This window comes from Atractosteus spatula, chromosome 12, assembly GCF_055471065.1.
Source record: "Atractosteus spatula isolate fAtrSpa1 chromosome 12, fAtrSpa1.hap1, whole genome shotgun sequence".
Taxonomy (NCBI): domain Eukaryota; kingdom Metazoa; phylum Chordata; class Actinopteri; order Semionotiformes; family Lepisosteidae; genus Atractosteus; species Atractosteus spatula.
In genome coordinates, this window is record NC_142717.1 from 4714602 (window position 1) to 4736415 (window position 21814).

Below are 21814 nucleotides of genomic sequence, written 5' to 3' on the forward strand. Positions count from 1 at the left end.
TTTACCTGCAACACTGCCAGCAAGAGGTGAGAAGTTAAAGATCCCCATGTTAACGGTGAAATTAAACACAGCACCTCCAGTGTTTTGAGTGAAACCCAGTTTTACAAAGCTGACATAGACTTGGTAGGTGCCAGCACTTGCATTTCCAACTTTACAGGTGATGCTGGTGCCTGCGACACAGAAACAAACATTACTGAAGGGAGAAAAAAGGAGTGGAAGAGAAATTTTACATCTATTTTTCATTATTTTCACATGGAGTTTTTATATCGTAAAATAAACAGTCTTGAACAAAAAGACACACCAGCACAGCTACATCTCAGTTCAGAACATTAAATACAGCATGTGTATATGCTAGAAATCCATTCACCATGGCAAAAGAAAATATATCAGCTATGCTATTTTCTGTGATAACATTTTAGTTTAATAATTTTCACATCAAATGGTTCAATTTCATCAGACCTCTGCATGTTGAAAACAAACAGCAATTTTCATCAATAGACTGTTGCTTGCTTGGGATCTCCCAGAGTTCACAGTGTTGACTACGTGACTTACTGTTGACCTCCAGGATGGGGCACTGAACACCGCCTACTGAAACAGAAGCGTTTTCACTGGCGAAGCCAGAGCCTGTGATTGTCAGGACTGTCCCCTGAGCATACGATCCTGAAAGAAACAGAACTTTGTCTTTGAGAATGTATTTTTGCATTGCTATGTAACACAGCATAGATTCACTGCAAACTGTCCTAGCCACCTTCTACCACCGTGCTTAAAGACAGATCCCTTTGATTTGGACCGGCAGTCGGCCCCTTTAAATTGCAAATGCAGAGGAATCACCTTGTGTTGGGCTGATCCCTGAAACAATGGGAGTCTTTGCGGAGGTCCACTGAAACCCACAGTTGCCAGTGCACTTTGACATGATGCCATTGATGTAAACCTGGACCTGCAAGAGGGTTACAGAAAGGCTTTCAGCATCCTAAATAATTTCCTATCTTATGTGCAAAGTGCATTCGACTTGTGAGATGTATTTAAAATGCACAGAGCATTTACTGAACTTTATTAGCAAAATTAACACCCGTTTAGCTGACACCCTTGTCAAGGGTAACCTCATGCAACCAATACAATAAGTAGATAAAATACAGAATAAGTAAAAGAAAAGAAAATGCAAGAAGGTAGCATGGATTCAATTCCTGAAAAATATCAAGCTTTTTATTTTACACAACATTCTGGCTTAAAAACAATTTCAATTGAAGTAGTTCCATACAATTTCATATTGTGGGAAAATATGGGGGCACATCACACTTTTTTCAAAGTCTTTCTTTTTACAGTATCTGTTACATTATAAGGTTCACTATGCGGTATTCCATTATATTCCTGTGACATACCTGTGGCTGGGTCTCAGGCACACGCAGAAAATCACCCAAAATGCTGCTTTTAAAAGTCCCTCCTTCTTGTTCAGTGTAAGAGTTTATTCTGCAGGTTATCCCATCGATACATGAGCTGTTAATCTGTTCGGAGGAGCAGGAAGGACTAACACTTATACAAATGTAAAAATAAACTCTGGCACATTTCATTCCTATGGAGAACAGTCACCTTGCACTAGTTCATAGAATATTTATAATCATATGAAGAATAACGTAAGAAATGTAAGAAATTATGATTTTTTCTGACAAAACACCTTAAAAATGTCGAAACACCTGTCTACACACATGTAAAATAATATAATCCAGTGTATAATATTTTGATAATAGATGGGATGGGAATACAGAAGGTGTACAATTGACTGCATTATTGAATTATTTATCATTTACAGATTTTGCAAATCCTTAGCCACACATATTACAGTACATGGTTACAGAATGGTATAGCTGAACTGGTCAGCTCAAACCATTAGTGAAAAACAAATATTTACAATGTCCATTGACCTATGAAAACCTGAGCTGTTTAACCAGTTTTCCACAGGAAAAAAGGACTAAAGCACAATTTGCATATTTATATACTGTATATAGAAAAAAAATATTAAAAATTCCTATTTGAGTTGTTCTATTATGCTGTAAAAGAAAAAATCCTAAATTAAAAGCCTGTGTTTCTTCAATCCAGATTTTACTGTGATGTATATCTTGACCTTACGTCTTAATTTCGGGCAATTCAACAGCCCAGGTCAGCCACCCTAGCCTTCACTCACACAGAGTACATTCTTCCAGGGCTCTGGCCTCTGAACTTAAGCGTCATTGGTTCCACTCCAAATGAAAAGGGTATTTTTCAAAAACTGACTCATGCCTTTAAATAAGGTTTAAATTAAAAAAAAACTAAATCTATAAGAGGCCACCTTCATGATGAGAATAATCTACTACAGTTGCCTATGGGAAAGGAACTGACAAGCCAGGGAGAACAGAACAAATTCAGAGCTTAAAAGAAAGTTGTTTCCTCATCTGCCTCTAATGAGTAAACCATTTTCCTGAATTTATGTCTCTAGTCTGCGTGTACGCAACAGGTTATTCCACAAACAACCCTAACCCTGGTGCCTGTAGAGCCCTAACCCTCGTGCCTGTAGAGCCCTAACCCTCGTGCCTGTACAGCCCTAACCATCGTGCCTGTAGAGCCCTAACCCTGGTGCCTGTAGAGCCCTAACCCTCGTGCCTGTAGAGCCCTAACCCTCGTGCCTGTACAGCCCTAACCATCGTGCCTGTAGAGCCCTAACCCTGGTGCCTGTAGAGCCCTAACCCTCGTGCCTGTAGAGCCCTAACCCTGGTGCCTGTAGAGCCCTAACCCTGGTGCCTGTACAGCCCTAACCCTCGTGCCTGTAGAGCCCTAACCCTCGTGCCTGTAGAGCCCTAACCCTCGTGCCTGTACAGCATAGACAAAGAGTCACCAGGAGTCAACATTCCCCTCAGAAAAGAGTATGAACCTGAATGAGTGGCTGGTCTCCGGGGTTGGAGACCCAGACCACTCTCCATCCATATCCTCGGCAGTCTCCCCATCGGCTGACACGGATTTGCCCCATCTCTGGAATGCCCTGCAACGCGTACTGCAGGTCCGACTCTGACACGTCCACTGGCAGGCCTGGCGTGGTTTAAGAGAAAACATGCATTGTACTTCATTTTCCAGTTGCCTGATCCGAATTTCTAAATAATTTAGTCCATATAATAATAAATAAGTAATTAACATAAGCAATACAGATGACTAAACCATATGTCCCAAATATTCATATATAATAGAAACTGACTAAATATTTATCCCCCATTCTTTATTTCTAGATCTTTTATTTAAATAAAAAAATATTTAAATATTTCTTGTCCTGAACTCTTTGTTGATGATGCTTTTTTGTTGGATTGTTGTGTTGGACTTGGCTGCCAAACAAATTTCCCCCTTTGAGACAAGAAAGCTTGAATTGAATTGAAATATTAGTGGGTATTGTCTTTCGCAGGAGTTTAATTAGTACTGCGGTATCCTGAGGGGTAGAGATGCAGTCAGATGTGGCATTACCTCTTGACGCAAAAGGAGAAGATAGGAGAGATGACAGAAAATCACGCTCCACCACTTCTCCCTAAGCAGCTCCTACTGCAACAAGGGCTGGAGGTCAGGAGAATAGCATGAAAAAGGAAGAGAAACACAGGTGTGTGCTGTGATCTACAGGAGCCCCAGAAAAACCACACCCTGAGGAACCGAGGGAGGTCTGACAGAAGTGTGGCAGCTAAAAAGAGAAGAAAGACAAGAGAGAAACAACTTCAGGAGGACAACCAACACCAGGGAAAGGGGAATGTGAGGCAGCAGAAACAGTAAAGGGGAGAGAAGGTCCAAAAACACAGTTTTGTGCTATTTCGGGGAAAAAAAAAACAATGAATTGTGTGTTTGGTTTTGGGCAGATTAGCTGCGTATTTGCATTTAGAGAGATTCAGAGAGAGAGTCAAGAAGTTGCGCCAACTGACTTTTGGTAGCCTTTTGTTGTCAACACTTCTTACCTCACTTCTGTGAAATAGCTTAATACAGTAAAGCAATGTGTTTAGGTGCTGTGTGCTTTGAATAATCTTCGTCCTGCGTCCAGATATCCCACTGCCCCATGTATCACTGCATACTCAGCAACACTCTTTTAGCCATATGATTGATTTTTATAATTATAATTGCTTGCAATTATGCTTGTATCAGATGCTTTATACATTGGATACTGTACATGGCAAGCTTAAAGCACCAGAAGCCTCACTACAAGGCAGATCGGCTGCAAACGTGGGAAACTGCCACACCAGATTCATCAATGGGGAATCAAGTGGGTTCGCAAGATTTGCTACAACATGATATCCCCTCTCGCTATACTGGGTGTATTCGGTGTAAAAATAGTGGTCCGGGGGAAGAGTACCAGCTACTGGTCCACCGACGCCACATACAGCAGTACGCAGGCCTTTTATCCAAGTACTGACCAGGCACACACTGCTGATATGTGCGAAGGATTTCAGGAATATTTTGGTGTTAAATTGTTGGAATACACTGCATTTCTGGACACACTGCCTGAAAAACAGGTACCTCGCAAGGTAAGTGCTAGCATCACATTTGTCTGCCTTGAAAGCAGGCTACTGGGATTTATTTACCTTTAATCTGCTTCCCGGAGAACTCCACATCAAAGGTGCCCGACACTGGAGGGCTGGCCCTCTGCGTTCTTGTCACCTGGATGCCTACCCCTTCTGTCCAGCTGGGGCCTCCGTACATGACTCCTTCGTCACTGGTGTTTGAAACCGCCTGTTAAGGACCAAAACATTTCAGAATGGCTTTACTTGCATCACCTGGCTTGATCCTTTTTCAACAACCTCTTTTAATTAGATTTCCTTAGCCTTTTCTTTTTCAACATTTTTCAGTCAATTGCTAGTAAAATATTAGTTCTGGTGTCAATTTGTTGTTTTCCCACGCAATAGTTTGTATACGGGATATTATCTCTACTACACACCCACCTGTGCAAATGCAATACGCATGAGAGGAAAGTCATATCCACAGCTGTAAGGGGTCACTGTAACTTCATATCTCCACTGTGAAGCGTCTGGTTTCTGGATTTTGTTCACCATGATTTCCTGTACAAAAACACCTCTGCTTGCCAAGGCTGGGGGCCTTCTCAGTGTAATAACATCTGTGTAAAATAAAAGATCCAAACAAGGATTCTCTTAATAATTAGACGTACTGTATAGTATCGCATTAACACATTACGATTTCATGGCGTGTATTTAAATGAAATGTCTTAAAATTCATGCACAATTACAATTTTTAGTTTCCCAGCTATATAGTCAAGACTGTTACATTTTGACAGATTTTTCTGTCAGATTCTGAACTGGTGAATATTATGAAGGCTCCGTTTTAAAGGGCGTGGTGACTGCAGTGCTTGAAGAATACAGTCCAGTAGCTCAACTCGAGAGAAAAAAAGGTCAGAAAGTTTTAGTAAATTTCACCAATTTAAAACTTGACACAGGTGCTGGTGATTTAAAGTCACCAAAAAACAATCACAAACCCTGTGATAGGGGTTAATGGTCCTTATGGAAAGACTGACGATGTTATGGATGTTGTCATTTTTTACTGAGGTTAATTGATATTTCTGTCTTTCAGATGTACAGGTCCTTATTTCATTGTACCTCCAAAGATACAGACAAAGTACAAAGTCAAAAGAGAGTTCAGTTTGGTTAGACAAAGTGCGAGTTCAGTTAATAATTATTTTAAAAATATACCATTTTCTGTTGTGGCCATTCTTCCAATATAAACAACATCCACATAGAAATCTTGGTTTGGTGTTGCCTTGTACAGTAGCAGTGACTGTAGCATATAGTTAGTCCCAGGGAATGATTTTTGCAAGGCAGAAAGCAAATCAACACACGTGTACTGCCAGCTATGAAAACAAATTACATTTAAATGATACGTCAATAAAATCTTGAAAAAGTTAAAAGTGCTATTAAGTTAACTTAAACAACATTACAATCATGAAATTCTGATGATGATGATAATAATAATAATAATAAGAGTTTTAATTTAAGAGATCTACCTATTGCCATATTTTGTCCATTTTTTCCCAATACTATATTCCGCAGCAGTGACTACAGATCTTTGTTCAGCTACTACATTAAAGTAATATTATTGAAAATCTAAGACTCAAGACAGACAGCGCTGTCTAGAGCAACAGAAATGGTGAGAGTTAGTTTAGGTCATCTCAGTAGTAACACTGATTTAAATGCAATGCTGACTGCCACATTTTTAGAGATCACAATTGTTTTCCGGACACTGTTTGCAAAAGGAATGTAGGATATAAAAGCAAATGGATTTCTGTTTTATGTGATTAAATGTGTTTAACTGTTTTATTTTGTTATCTTCACTATAGCTGTGTCAAAACACTGTATGAAATATATGGGTTCATATCTCACACTATGTCTAAAAACTCCTATAGCACACAAGTACACAATAAAGAAAAATGTGCTTCCGAAGTTTAAACTTCCACATTCAGGATGGACATATGTGATTACTTACCCAGCTCCTGAGACAAAGATGGTGTCAATATTGGATGTAGTGGAAATTACTACATTTATATTATTTTGGTAGGAAAACTGAATCCCAATGTAATTCATTAGAAATCCTTTATATGCGAAGCAGAACTGTAAAATGAATAACAATGTGAAATTAGGAACTAAATATTTTTACAAGTGTGCATACCACTTGTAGCTATTAAATTATAATGGCTAACAATCTAATAGCAATAATGTTTATTTTATACTGCAGAGTTCCTGAAACATAATTTCAGGGCGTTTTACAATTAAGCAATAAAAAACTAAAAACAAGAGTACAAAAGCCTGAGTTTTAGAAAGCCTTTAAAGTGCTGACTGATATGCCGATCTAGTTGTAGCTGGTATATACAGTAGCGCAGAAATACTGTATAGTTATACAGTGTCTTCAACAATTCTTTAAACATACTATATTTCTATTTAAATTCATTAGGAAAAAAAAATATTTTTAGTAGTATTTAGTATTCATTCAACTTAAAATGTTTCCTAATTCATATCTTTCTTTCACAAAAAAATTATGCCAGTGTCAGGAGATATTCATTTATAGATTATTGATCCTAAAAAATGCTCTGTCAAAGGAAAAACAGAATGTGAATATTTCATTTACATTGTACATAAGGCTGTAGTATTGTAAAGCAATTAAGGTTTAATTTCTAGCAATATTTTAAATACATATTTTAAACGCTCTCTATCAGAATCACACTGTATTAAAAATGAAATTGTAGCAGATTTTATAGTTGGAAGCACGCCGAAGTGCATAAGCACAGGCAGAGCTACACAGTAATAAAGTTCGTAATATAAAAACCTCCTTAAGATATGAACTTCTTGATGACCTTCCCTCTGTTATATTCTTTTAATTTAATGTTTTTCTTCTCTATGAAGACAATCACTATCATATAGTGATATTTTACAGATATTGTAGCCATTTCAGATACTGTTAATCATGATCATTTGCATTGTGCAGAACAAGACAAATCTAGACTAGTTTGTGTTAATGACAAAGACAACCTGGCAATGTTTACCTGTAATTAGTACACATTTTGGCATTTCATATTAGTTGCTCTTTAGTTTACCTTGAATTGATGTGATCAAGATTAGGATTGATTCTGGTCAATATAAATTAAAGACTGCGTAATGAGTAGTTGGGTGAAAGATTATTTTCACCTAAATCAAAACTGTATTAAAACAAATCAAACCTCTTATAATAATCCAAATAGGGGAGGCTTTGAGTGAATTGTTGATTTCACAGCAACAATTGATGCTGGTATCATGCTGTCAATATACTGGAATTCTTGATTGTGTCTAAGATGTAAAACTTTCGCACATGAGTTTCCATTTTTAAAATGTGAAGCTGAGCAGCGAGAATGGGCAATGCACAGCATTTAAAACCAAAATGATAGAAAACACAAGTAAAATGTCTTTTTACAGTATTAACAAGAAATAGCTTTGAATAAATATGGTCTGTTGGATCCCCAATAAATTCTGTCTCATGGTATAAAATCAACAAGGCAAAGTATTCATGCAAAAAACATATTTGTATTAGGAGTCTTTGCTTAATGTTCATGTTTGCGATACAGGTTTGACCATGTTAAATGAATAAAACAGAAGTACATTTATCAATGCAGGTTTGACTTCATTTAGACACAGAGTGATAAATCTTTAAGACACTGATTGAGAATGCTCACCATTCTGTACTGCTGCAGTGGAATCGCTCCATAGGTATTTCCAGAGACCTGGAAGTCTGATGACAGGAACAGATATTGTGGATTCATAAGTGAGAATCTTCCACAGAAGGCTTCTGTGTCTGGCACACGTGTTCCCCTTGAATAACCTGTGAACTGGACAAAAAAGCATTGAACAGACACTTAATTATTCTATCATTTCTTCAAATTACTATAATCTTTAGACAGGCTATAATGTACACCATACATTCTCTGTTAATCTACTTTGTTTTGGTTTTTTTATCTTGTTCTCATTTTGTTGTAATTAAAATATAATATTTCTAAACATACAAATGTTTAGTTTCTTCTATTTTATTGAACTGCTACTCAAAGAACTAATTTCCTTCTCTGATAATCAATTAGCAATTAAATCACTTAGATGCATAGAGCAGTAAGTTTCTTTTAATACTTCTAAGAACATAAGGAAGATGACAAACCTTTTACATTAGCTTGTTTGAGAATGAACCTGGTTTTACTAAACAATAAAGCCAAAGTAATTTTGATGGAATGTATCTGACTGGCGTTAAATTACATTTGTGCAAAATTCGCCACAACAGTGCCAAATAACTTACCGTTTGCATGCATAAGTGTGTATTTATGATAATTAACAGTCTCTTACTGCCTGATACAGCTTTAAGGTTTATACTTAATTCACAAAATTATCTGCTCATATTCACCTAATTCTCACTTTGATTTATCTAGACATTTTTTACACTTAAAGATTTTTGCACTTACCCCCGTTTGATCATTTTCATAATCCCTGAAGTACTTTACCAAATTGCTCTCACTGCGGAGAATCTCGTCTGGGCACTGTGCACTGACCAAGCCTTCAATTGCTTTTTGCACCTGTAAATTGTGTTACATTTTATTTAATGCACAGTGCAGAATTTTCATTTTCTTATTCTCAGTTATGGATTAACATTTGTCCACCCTCAATAAATATAAAGCAAAAAGTCTGATTCACCTAGAAACAACAAAGAGGTGTAAAACAATCTGGACATTTGAAAGCTCTGTTGTTTAAACAAAACAATACCTGAACATATTGAGAGAAGCATTAAAATTGAAAAAAAAACTAAATCAAAAGCATCTAAGGCATTTAAACATTAATGAATGAAGAAGCTAAATTAGAATAATACAATTACTGTATACACAGTCAAGGACACAGCACTGGTTTATTTGTTTAACTTGCACTGTGGGGTTTTTTAAAACACATTTTAAACTTCTTTTTTAGGAAGCAGGTTGTCCATAAGCAGGGACTCTTAAATACTGAAAAAAACACAGACAAACCTCAACACCAGATGCATTGAAAGCGACAGGTGTGGACAAGGCTGTGTCCCACTCTAAAGTGAACGTTTCAAGACTGGGCCTCCCTTTAGTTATTTCCTCGACAGTAATGTTCACATCACCTCCAAAAGTGACATACTGAAGGCTTTCAAAATCACCTGTGCGGAGAAATGGAAGTCTTTTTTTAATCTGTGTGATAAATACATGCCTTTACTCAGCATATATCTATGAGCTGTGAACACTTTGCTACAGTATGTCATGTTTGTAACTAACAACCATTTGCTAGGAAGCCTTTCCTCAGCTCTGAGCTTACAACACGCATCTACAGTAGTTCTCATTATAAAAATCATCAAACGGAGTTTCCTCCTTGCGGTTTTTCTGTTTTAACATGAAATTTATCTTCAGATGAAACATCATAAAAATGAAAAAGGATTCCTTATGTGTCGATCTGCATTTTAAGTTAAGGATTTAACAATGGTGATACACTTTTCATTTACCTCTGCGGGACATGAAGTTCACTGTGTACTCAGATCCTTGACTGATGTCCACCTTTGTCACTTGAACCAAATCTGGCTTAATAGACCAAAGAGCATTTAAAGCTCTCTGAACCTCTTCAGCTGAAGCACTTACTGGAATCAATGCTTTAAAACAGTAAACAATGGAGAATTAGATTTTGAAGGAAAAGCTCTGGTTTTGCAATGAATCTGTTAACAAAGTTTGTAGTTGTGCCACATTTTTGAGTTTTCTCTGCTATGCATGGCATTTAGGAACACAATTCTTAAACAGCACTTTTAAAAGTAAAACTAAAAACAAAATCCTATTTGCAGAGAAGAAGGAGGTTCTTCACATTACCTTAAATTAAACATACAGTATGGGGATAAATAAAGTACTTTGAATTGAATAAAGCGACTAGGCCTGCTTCATATCGGACCAACAGTAAAATTAGTTATAGAAATGGAAACTTTTTTGAGTGTAACGACATTTCTCAGGCAAGGCATTCCATGTTCAAAATACAAATGATAAAGCAGCTGATATGAACATCTAGCTAGTTTTCCAAAATTAGTAAATTAACTTCATACCTGTTCCATGAGAACTGTAGATAAGGCTGTAGTATGTGTAGCCACAGCTTCCTAAGCTGTAGCACCCACTTGTAACTGTGACCTTTTGAACTTCATTTACTGGATTTCCTTTTGTCCAGTTCTCAAATCTCAGGACCTACAGTAGGCAGCAATAAAAACAGCCAAATAATGATAATCTGACAAGCTGGAGTGCTCAGCTATATATGATATAAAACAAAGACGCTAGGCTTAAGTAAATAAGAATGAGACAAAGATGGAAGCTGAGGGCCAGCCTTTAACCTTTAACCTTTAATCAACTGATTAAAAATTGCTGTGGAGGCTGAATGAAAGTTGGATCAATGTAATCAAAGCAATACAAGCTCAAGAGACAATTACTGCCCAAGCAGACTGCATGGGCAGTGCATACACAGCCTTAGAAACACAAAAACCTTCCATTCAAATTATTTTAAAAAGCAACAATGAAAAGCAACAGCACAAAATTGATTTTGACACTCGTTTGCTATATTTTTATTACCTCTCAAAACACGTAATAATATAACCGACCTGTTTTTCTTGTAAAATGTTGTATTGAGTATAGATGATTTGGACTTCATTGATGCCTTCAGTAGTTTGCTGATTAGTGAAGGAGCTCTTCCCTTTGAAGAACCCAACATCTACGAAGGCTTGCCTTCCGTATTCCTGAAACCATATTTCAATGTAGTACCTACAGTATATAGAAAAGATGCTGTTTAGATTTATCTGCCATCACTGCTTAAAATTGTGTGCATTTTTCAGTTTTAGTGCAGACAAAGATGTCAATTAACTACTGTACACAAATTTCTTCGGTATTATTGCTCTGAACATATTGAGAATGACAGTCAATCAAATTGAGAATGAATCATATTTTCTTTCACTTTCAATTGTAAGTTCTTATGTGGTATTAAATGAAGAGTAATTAATGAAATATGCCTACAATAATTATTGAATTAATTTATTGATTAATTGATTCAAATATTTTCATTAGTTTAATGTTTCAACTCACAATTCAGCCCTATATGGTAGCAGATTGGCAGGCAGTCTTTGTGTGACTGGAACTACTACGTCATAATCAATACTCAAAAGTACAGAACTAAGACATACTGTAGCAAATGGGCTATGATGACAAGCTTAATTACAATACTTACACTTTGTCTTCCTCCAGATGAAGAATGTCAGAGCGCTGTGTGTAGTCTGTGAAAAAGTCCCAACTAGCATAATTCCTGAATGCGATCTTTACCTACAATACATTCAATAAACATGCCTTTAATCTTTCTGAATACCTTTTAAAACCAATACTTTTACACAAAGGAAAAAAAAGCTGAGGTCCACAGAAAACTAATAAAGAACATGCTTAAACAGAAGCCGTATCTGCAACCTTCGTATACAAAATTATACTTGAAAATTGTGAAATGAGACGCATTTTGTTCATTTCTGATGGGGAAAAATTGTCAACTATCTGGAGTTTTGAATCGCAACACTCCAGATTTTTTTTAGATTTTTCTAAGTGGAATTTCCCTTTATTTATCAACTCAGCTCCTCTCTACGACCCAGCTCCTGTATGGGACAGATGAAAACAGCGTGCAAACTGTCCTTATTAAGGTACTCAGTCCCGCCACTTGCTTGGTCTCACGATTCAAGCCTACAGCACAACCCGATGTTAAGGTGCTGGTTGGTGGATGGAGACAAGCTGATTTTAGAACTGGAACTACTGATTATTTTTCTTTCTGTGCCCAGTTTGAAATCTCAAACTGCAAATCAACTGGGGTCACCAATGCGATGCTTGTACTTGCACAGTGGAATCAAGGACAATGCGTGCTTTTCATACAGCTCTCTGCCATTTTATACAATGCAAGACCCACAGTGCCTCTAGTGACGGTCATCTTGGATTGGGAAAGAAAGAACTGTGCCTTTAATGAACAACCCAAGGGGTTATATGCTGTACAGATTCACTTGCACATACCAAACCTCAAGGCTACTGTTCAATACCTAGCTGAAAATACTCAGCCCTTATGAGGTCCATCCATCCTTAGCAGCACTCAACCAAGTGTGCATCTCTGCTTGCAAAACCCTAGTCACCTTGAACAAGTGATGCACTTGTAAGTCTGCATTCTGTGTAAGTGCTGTTAGTGGTTGGACAAAAAATATTTACTAGCAAAGACATCAGACAAGATGACTAGATGCAGTAATAGCTCAGGACTGCAGCTCCAGTAGGACAGGATTGGGCACTTCTGTCAATGTCAATATATTCTCACCCTGTGGTCCATGTGGGTCCTAATGCCCCAGTAAGTGACGGGGACATTATACTGTAAACAGACGCCATCCTTCGGATGAGATGTAAAACCGAGGTCCTGACTCTCTGTGGTCATTAAAAATCCCAGGTCGTTTCTCGAAAAGAGTAGGGGTGTAACACCAGCGTCCTGGCCAAATTTCCCATTGGCCCTTACCAACCATGGCCTCCTAATAATCCCCATCTATGAATTTGGCTTCATTACTCTGCTCTCCTCCCCACTGATAGCTGATGTGTGGTGAGCGTTCTGGCGCACTATGGCTGCCGTCGCATCATCCAGGTGGGGCTGCACACTGGTGGTGGTGGAGGGGAGTCCCCATTACCTGTAAAGCGCTTTGAGTGGAGTGTCCAGAAAAGCACTATATAAGCGTAACCAGTTATTATTATTATCAACAGAACAATGATTGCAATAACAGGGTACAGTCACAGTCTGAGGAAGGTAAATACTGTTTGCCAACTTCTCAGATTTCATTTCTGTTCGCCATACCTTGTCTCTGGGGCTTCCAGTTTTGCTGAAGTACAGTGCGTAGCGGTCGTCTCCTCTAATATAGAACCTGTAATTGTCAGTCTCTGTTGGGACTATGAAGCCACTGAATCGGGCTACAAAATAGTCCCACTCCACAGGCCAGGTGTATGACATAGAGTCCACCCAGCTGACAGAGTAGCCTGGCTTGGTTTCATTGTATTTCAGGGCCTCGTCCAGTGTACTGGGGCTACTATTGTTCCAGATCTCCAACTTCAGCCCTCTTCCTCCTAGACCAAACAATCAACAACTGTTTAAAATACGATGATATGTTTTACTCTTTTATCTTTGTCATAAAAGTATGTCTGCCTTCCTGTACAGTATTATTTAGAGATAGATACAGCCTTTCTGTGACTAATCTTATATATTAGCTACTGTATTTGCCAAAAAGAATTTGCATTGTAGGATGCTATTAACGCCTCAGACTGTGTCAATGCTTACAGTATGTTGTCTGTTGTGATCACCACTGTCATTGTCACTCACATTTCAGTTTGTGAGTCCGGGTACTACAGCAGACATTTTAAACACAAGACACACAAGAGTGCCATGTAAAAAAATAAATATAAAGCAAAACTGTATGGCACGCACTCTCAACAAAAATAACAACAGTGACTCACCAGGAAACAATGTCATGTTCATCGGCGTGAACACGGGGCTTTGGCAAGTGATTTCTCCATCAGATAACGACAGGATCGGGCATTTCTGACCTGCGAAATAAGAAAAAAAAACGAGTTACAAAAGAGGCATTTTAACCCTGTTCTTATAAAAGTTCTCAGGTGATTTATTGGCTTAAATTATTCATTTTGGTGTTTTTGCTGCTTAGCTTTCCAGCCTATTCTAGCTTTGTTATAACTTTATACAGTAGCTAGTGCAACTTGTCGATAATGAGGACACTGGAGACTCTGTTGACAGAATAACAAAATATCCATTCTTTTCTCTGTGTCTGACATAGGTAATAAAGGCATTTTTTTTAGGAATGCACAGATACATGAGTAGGTTATTGGCCTGGACCCAACATTAGGATAATTATGAGTTATCACCCAATTCTCTTGTTGTAGCTGTTAATGTGCAAGCATAGAAATAATCAGACATATAATTTTTTACATATTCCATTAGACTCATAGATACTGACAATACAATCAATATCTGTATATATCTTTATAATGACACATTACTTTTGGCTATACATTGCCATACATCCACCTTCTGCTGAAAAATTTCTAGAACTGAACATCGTGGATCATCCCGAGATGTACTGTGTATTCCATGAAACCGTTAGTCATTTCAGTTTCCCTGGGATCTTTACATTCAAATTTATTTAAATGACTAAGCACTTCAAGCAATGATTACTGCTTTACAGTATGTCCTGCTTAGAGGAAACCAAATGATTGCATTCAAAAGAGTGTCATACCTGGAGACAGTGAATAAAATTAGGCATGTTCACAGTAAAGGGTGACTATTTTGCACACTACATGTGCACCACAGCTATGCATATACAACTTACAATATTCTATGCCAAAACAGTAAATGCCACATTAATTTCATTAACATCCATGGGTGTTCTGTTTCGATCTGTCCTTTTAAAACTAACGGCACGTTGAGATGTTTTGAACCTACTGTATCTTTTGAAAATTGTTACCTCCAACAAGAACTTGTGCTGGACGGTCAGTCTCATCAAAGTAGTGCCCGTTTATGGTTAATATGGTTCCTCCCTGCAGACTCCCCTCAGAAGGAGAAACTCCACTAACCTCTGCAAGAAAAGTTGTAAAATGCGTCGCAAGTTCCTAAAGACATTTTTTCATGTAGATTTGCAACACTGCCATCATTATTACATTTTATTTTAGTGACCAATTGTCACAATTAGTCAGTAGTTTTATGTTGTAAACCTGAACTTGAAAAATCTTTGCAAGTACAGACACTGTTGCTAATGGACTTCTTAACTGAAGATGGTGATCATTGCTAAAGATGGTGATGTTTTGAAGAAATCCCTTGTTTTCCTTACCCGCATAGCTTTGAAACATAGATAGCTGGTTTAAAGATGAAACGATGTAGTTTGACAAGTAGGGTAAGCTCCTGTAAAACAACATGAATACCAGAAGGTTCATACACATTAGGACTTCATATTCTTTTTAAAATAGCTCTCCAATTATTGATGTTGTTTAACATAGATAAAGGAATGGCTTTTACCAGTCCTTTTAATATTATGGAAACTAGACAATTAGTCTCTGTCCTTTTATTAGAAAAATAATATGAATGAAGTGAGTGACAATCTTGACCTAAATGCAAAAATATGTTTTTCTCTGTGGTGCTAAAAAGCTTCCATATACTTGATATAGCAGACAATAGGAAGTAATATATTAGTTCTGCATAGCATTCAAACCATATTGACATGTTAGATTGCTTAATAACAATAATCCAGATATGGAACTATCGACTTTGGAAACTGCAGATACTAAAGAATTATTAGTTATTTTTGTAGTTTAAGTTCCCAATTTGTTCCCGATGTTCCCAATACAGTACGCTTCATGGTGAAAAATAATTACATTCACAAATATTTTTTTTCATCTGTAATTAAAAAAAATAGATATATATATATATTTTAATGAATGTCTCTCATTGGAGTATTGACCAAGCTCAGTCTTTCTTAACATCTGAGTTCTGATTAATTTAAGATAGAAGGTGACAACACTGCAGTACTTTTCATCAAGACAGTAGACATGAACAGTACATCTTTCAGTACAATTGTACTGTCACTCACCTCCCATATTCACTGTCAACAATGAAACTCACATTCTGGTGCCCTGATAACAAAGAGGATAATAAAAACATTTGCATGTCTGCAAAGATCCAGGGATAATACAAATGCAATCCTGAGTAGCTCAAGCAGTAATACTGTTCCTGCTATCGACAAACCCACCCTTCACTAATGAACAGCAGATGTCAGCCAATAAAATATAAAATGGAAAAATTGTTACATTCAAAACAACTGAGAAGTGGTCTAACATTTGTAGACACTAATCCTACTTTAAAATAATGTTAGAATTTAAAGAAAGGAATTGTCTTTTTAGGAACTCAGAATGGAGACTCTTCATTAGACAAGACAAAGCATATTAACAGGAGAAAGCCAGTGTAACGCATTAACAGTATACTGTGATCAAAATGTTCCATTGGTTTGTTTGGAACATTCATCACAGTATTCATTTATTGATAAATATTTATAGAACAGAAGAAAAAACCTGCTTACCCACGTATGTTCCTGTAATTTTGCAAGTCATCGATCCCCAGACGCTATATTCGTAGTCTAAGGCAAGGCCATATCTAAAGAACAAATAAAAATGTTTCATCCGGAACATGTAAGATGTACAATTATTTTTATAAAATCTTTAAATACATCCTATCGTCATAGGTCAAACTTACCGAGTGTCAGAGTTAGGCTGGAGAAGTTCACAAGGCATTCCTCCAACATAAACTCTGAAATGACAACAATAAACTTTAAGAAATGTGGTTATTATTATTACATGCATATAGGATTCTATCATGTGTTTAATTTTTCTATTTTTAAAAAATAACGAGAACCATGTCTTTGAATTTTTCTAAAATTTTCTTTGAAACCATTTAAGAGTATAGCCACGTTTACATATAGTATGTAATATAGTTGGAATCTGAATCATGTTGTTTCATTAGACAAATGATAGAGAAAAAGATGAATATCAATTCATGTTCTCTCACATGCATTCAGATATTAATTGGCTTACATCCTCTGAAGAAAGAAGGGAAGGTTATCCACAACAGTATAAGCCATCCTGATTAACAGAATAATTAACAGGTAATCATATATATCAAAGGTGGAAGGTGGAAAAATAACTCTTGACAGCAGATCAAGATCAGAGGCCACTACTAATCAGTCTTGGATTGAGTAAACATGACAACATAGGTATTTTTGTACTGTATCTCATGCTGTTGAGGAATAAAAAGACAATACATCTTTTCATCCATCCATCTATTTCCTGCTAATTCCAGAAAATTATTAACTATTATGATTATTAATTATTATTAACTGCTAATTCCCATTCCCCTTACTTCAGGGGACTCAAGCAGCAACGGGCACAACACAGTGCACAACCCAAACAGGATGCCAGTCCATTACCGGGCATAATATGTCTATAGGATGGATCAATGTAGAGGCTTTGGGAATCATGAATACCTGAGAATCCTGGCATCCAGGCCATTGGAGCTCTTGTCAGTATTGCTCCCATAAACATCAGTGAAGATGAGCCCCCGTATGGTGACCAGTGTGCCTGTGGATTTAATGTTTAGACAGCAGAAGACAGATGATATAAGACCATTTCTGACATACAGGTTGTAACAGCAACCTCTGTCAGGAAAATGACAAAAAAAACCCCAGCAGATTAATGATTCTTTCAGTACAAAATAGCTCCTACCTGGCAAGCCTGTCAATGGTGTAATGCTGGAGATCATGGGAGTCCTGTAGCTCCTGGGCTATGAGCACACACAAAAAAATATCATTTTTCCTCCTTCCTCTCCTCAAGCTGTTCTTCTTTCACTTGTCTTAAATGCCATTAAAATGTACACGTGTTCCATTCAAATGACATGACATCAAGCATCTAATAAAAAGCTGCCAAAATATTTCACAGGCTCTAGGACACTATAGCATTTATTGTAATATTAATTATAGTAATTAATTTAATTACAATTAATTACCGCTTGAATTGGAATTGCTTTACTTGATCTGAGATGAAAGAATTCTTTCATTGCTTTAGTATAATAACATTAAAAGTAGAGGCAATAATAAAGCAATGATATTTATTGCATTAAGTTTGCTTTGCTTAATTCTTGTCTCTCCTGGTACATGGTAAGAGTGCTTAAATATGTTGCTACAGTAATCGTCTTGAGAAAGAATATGTCAGTCTGTTTAACTGCACTTAAAAATTCTGTGCTTGAAATGTATGTTGTGCAGAATATCTAAGAGTTAGATCCATGCACATTGATCTAAAATCTCAGTTTCTAGAACTACCGGAAATATCGGAAACTATTTGCTGTGACCTCTTATTCTCATACCATCATATCACTTTTCCCTAAATTTTGTCATAAGATCATCTTTTCCAGATCTTTGTAACTTGAAACTGTAAAGTTAATGCAGTTTTTTTTAAAAAAAAAAACTATTAGCATCATCCAGTTGCACAAGTTACATTCCTGTGTTTCACATATTGGATAGCTGTGATCAAACATACTGTAAATAAACTTACATAAAAACTGCACCAGTATGAATACAAGGCACCATAACAGATGTTACTGTCAGGAATTAGTACTCCATCCACACTGACTTGGACAACATAATTATCTTCAGGCATTGATCTGAGGAAAGACAGAAAGCATTTAATTACCATTGAGGTTCTTGGCTTGTTTATTAATTATGTTTAAATGCCTGCATGAGTAAGAAAAGCACACTGCATTTACTTTAGAAAATGCACACTGTGTGAAAATTCAATGTAAAAAATGTCCTGTAAAAATCCAAAAGGTAATTCAACTCTCAAGTTAAGAACACATGCAAACACAATGATGAGATACTTAGCCTTGAGGGAAAAGTATTTTAATTGGATTTATTCATCCCTGGAGACAGTATTGAAGATGTGGGACTCTGTATAACCATATAAGAAATGATTTGAGAGGAGGGTATTGGATTGGATTGGTAAAGCTACTCTTTAGATATTTATAATACGATCTTCAACGGAAAATTATGCACTGGAGTCAATGTGATTGTTGTATGGTAATTGCTTTCAAAAATTGCTTTAGGCATTTGATAGTTTTGACAATTGAGTGCTTTGCACGAATGGTGCACTACAGCCTTTTTTTTTTTACATAAGCAGAGTTCAAGTTCGATTAGTTACCTGGTATAACAAATGATCTGGGTTTTGTGACTGGAGTCCTTTTCCACATCGCAAGGAATGGACCTGGTATCAGAGACTAACTGAACACTGTTGCCGAGGTTATCGTTGCCTGCTCCAAAGTTAAACTGGTTCGCATCGGAAAATCCTAAAATGGATGATAAAATCTGTTTGAGATTGAAAATAATGAAAAAAACATCAGTGCAGTGGTTTGCATTGCTATCTCACAGTGCTGGGGCCCTGGGTTCAATTCCAGACCTGTGGTGATACTGGCATGGTCCCCTCTTGGTGTTCTGGTTTCTGGGGAAAATGGCCCTAGTTTGCGAGTGTGTGTCCTGCAATGGACTGCAGTGCTAACCAAAATGTAGCACCGTTCATTATCTCAAATGTAAGCAGTATGGGTCTGTCATGGGAGCTTTTCTGATTTTACATACCTTGTCCTGCAATTGTAAGCCTTGTTGCCCCATTCACACTCCCTGTTTTAGGAGTTACCAAAGTGATGCTGGGGGTCTGTGCATCTGATAAAAGACATGGTAAGATAATAAATAAAATAGATATTTGATTTGCAAGGATCAATGGTAATTAAGGTGGCACAAAAGATGTTAAAGGAAATTGTTATGGTGAACATGGATATTATTCAGTTTCTTTGAGCCGAAATATAAACTTCTCAGGATGCGTTAATATAATCTGGTATTAGTTTCAATTACTATAAAACGTAAAGGTATAGTAAAATCTACAGTATAACTATGTTAAAAATAGCTAATCGTGTCTGAACTATTTTTACATTTTTAAGATATTACTACAAGAGCCGAAACGGAACCAACCCGAAAGAAGTAGAAACGTATCTTTGCGAGTTAGAATATTAACAAAAAACAAAACAAAAACGAAGACAATTACTTAATTTCTTATTTTAGGAAGACTTGGAAAGAAAACTCGAACATCTGCGCATCTATTTATTTATGAATGTCAAAATACAGTAGCGATGTTATGTACATCTTTTGCGGTAATTCACCCGAAACTGCCACTAAAACAAAGCCTCAGAGAAGCAGTAAACCCTACGCTGCAGCATCGAAATGTTTACCTGAAAATGTTAGACGTGAAAGTAGAAAGGGAAGGAGAAGCTGATTCAACAGCAGCTTGCGTTTCATGCTTGCCTTTCTCTCCCCAGTGCCGTGATAAATTCTGCGACAAAACCAAAGTTGGAAGGTGATTCATCGCAAATCGATAAATAAAAGAAACGAATCATCGCAGGATAATCGACATCAAAACAGTCAACTGTACTTTGAATCTTCAAAAACCCCTGACTCTTGTTGGACAGCTTTCTAATTAGACATTATCTCAGGTACTGTACATATTGCATCTTAAAGTGAAAAGCAATTTATGGACAGCATAAACTGGTAGCAATTCTGTCACTTTAGAAACTGTAAGACATTTTTTTTTTTGCTAGAAGCGGCATTAATACAAATTAACTTTTATTCCCGGCATACAGCAGCCTGTTCCTCAAGCGACCGACTATCCACGCTTAATTGGCTCCAAGCTTTAGTGTATTCATTCTCAAATAGGCGATGTGATGGTAGGCTAGCATTAGAATTAAGAGGAAACTGATGAAATAAGTACATTAAATATGTTTTTTTACGCTATACAGCTACATTAAACTTAAAACCCAGGGTGCAAATTGTTATACAAACGTTTTAACCATTTAAAATAATTCAAGCGCATGTCAGTACAAAGAATACATTTTTTTAGAACTGAACTACCTGAAGGAGGAAGCTCCGTATTTTCAAGTTTGCTGTTTAGTATCCGCAGAATACTATAAGACGGTGTGTTTATATAGGCACCGAGGCTTGTGAGAGAAGCCTGTCAAATGCCCGGAATAATTGCATGGCAACAGTTTGCACGTACAGTATACATAGGTCACGCTAGAGCACAAACATATAACAAAAAAAAAATACGGATGATATAAGTTTTTGAACGAAACAGCATTAGTATCTTGCATGCACTCTTTCAAATAAAAATAAATATAACTAAACAGTACGAGAATATTATATATATATCAAATTAGCTACCATTATCCTACCATATGTAGGATAAAATTAAGACAGGGATTGCTTTTTCAGTATTAAACTAAAGTAAAATTAATTTCTCAAACTGTATTCATCTAATTATTACTATCATTAGTCATTTACTTTAAAATCCATTTCCATTTAAATCCAATAATTCAAGGCAATATGAGGATAACCCGGGCAACTTCCAGGAAACTGATTTTTAGTCCATGTTCTAGAAGAAAACATTTTTTTAAACTACACATATATTTTAAAAGAGGGAACATCAAATAAGCATCACACTGATGATTTAGGAAATAAAAAAACCACTTACCTTCATAAATTAGTCCAAAAATTGTTTATAGGAAAAATGACGCCTGACCAGTGATTTGAGATAATGGGGCTGTTTCAAAGCAGATTAAGGAATGTTTTCTGA

The 21814-nt window shown here is 36.7% G+C and overlaps 1 protein-coding gene across 1 annotated transcript in view; it reads right to left on the bottom strand.

Moving 5' to 3' along the window:
• The window catches only part of pkhd1l1.1 (PKHD1 like 1, tandem duplicate 1), a 63718-nt gene extending 43232 nt beyond the window's left edge, over positions 1-20486 (bottom strand). Inside the window, exons 1-29 of the mRNA XM_088929233.1 lie at positions 20418-20486; positions 19771-19854; positions 19340-19484; positions 18698-18806; positions 17873-17930; positions 17635-17728; positions 16848-16901; positions 16675-16748; positions 16189-16231; positions 15433-15503; positions 15070-15180; positions 14048-14137; positions 13395-13660; positions 11766-11857; positions 11146-11305; positions 10603-10738; positions 10021-10164; positions 9527-9681; positions 8975-9085; positions 8204-8356; positions 6487-6611; positions 5697-5854; positions 4935-5107; positions 4578-4725; positions 2903-3057; positions 1380-1502; positions 832-937; positions 553-660; positions 6-170 (exon numbers count right to left, since the gene is read on the bottom strand). Of these exons, the coding sequence (XP_088785359.1) occupies positions 6-170; positions 553-660; positions 832-937; positions 1380-1502; positions 2903-3057; positions 4578-4725; positions 4935-5107; positions 5697-5854; positions 6487-6611; positions 8204-8356; positions 8975-9085; positions 9527-9681; positions 10021-10164; positions 10603-10738; positions 11146-11305; positions 11766-11857; positions 13395-13660; positions 14048-14137; positions 15070-15180; positions 15433-15503; positions 16189-16231; positions 16675-16748; positions 16848-16901; positions 17635-17728; positions 17873-17930; positions 18698-18806; positions 19340-19484; positions 19771-19854; positions 20418-20484 (3478 nt within the window). The 5' untranslated portion in view covers positions 20485-20486. The remainder of the gene's footprint in view (positions 1-5; positions 171-552; positions 661-831; positions 938-1379; positions 1503-2902; positions 3058-4577; positions 4726-4934; positions 5108-5696; positions 5855-6486; positions 6612-8203; positions 8357-8974; positions 9086-9526; positions 9682-10020; positions 10165-10602; positions 10739-11145; positions 11306-11765; positions 11858-13394; positions 13661-14047; positions 14138-15069; positions 15181-15432; positions 15504-16188; positions 16232-16674; positions 16749-16847; positions 16902-17634; positions 17729-17872; positions 17931-18697; positions 18807-19339; positions 19485-19770; positions 19855-20417) is intronic.
• Positions 20487-21814: the final 1328 nt, after the last annotated feature.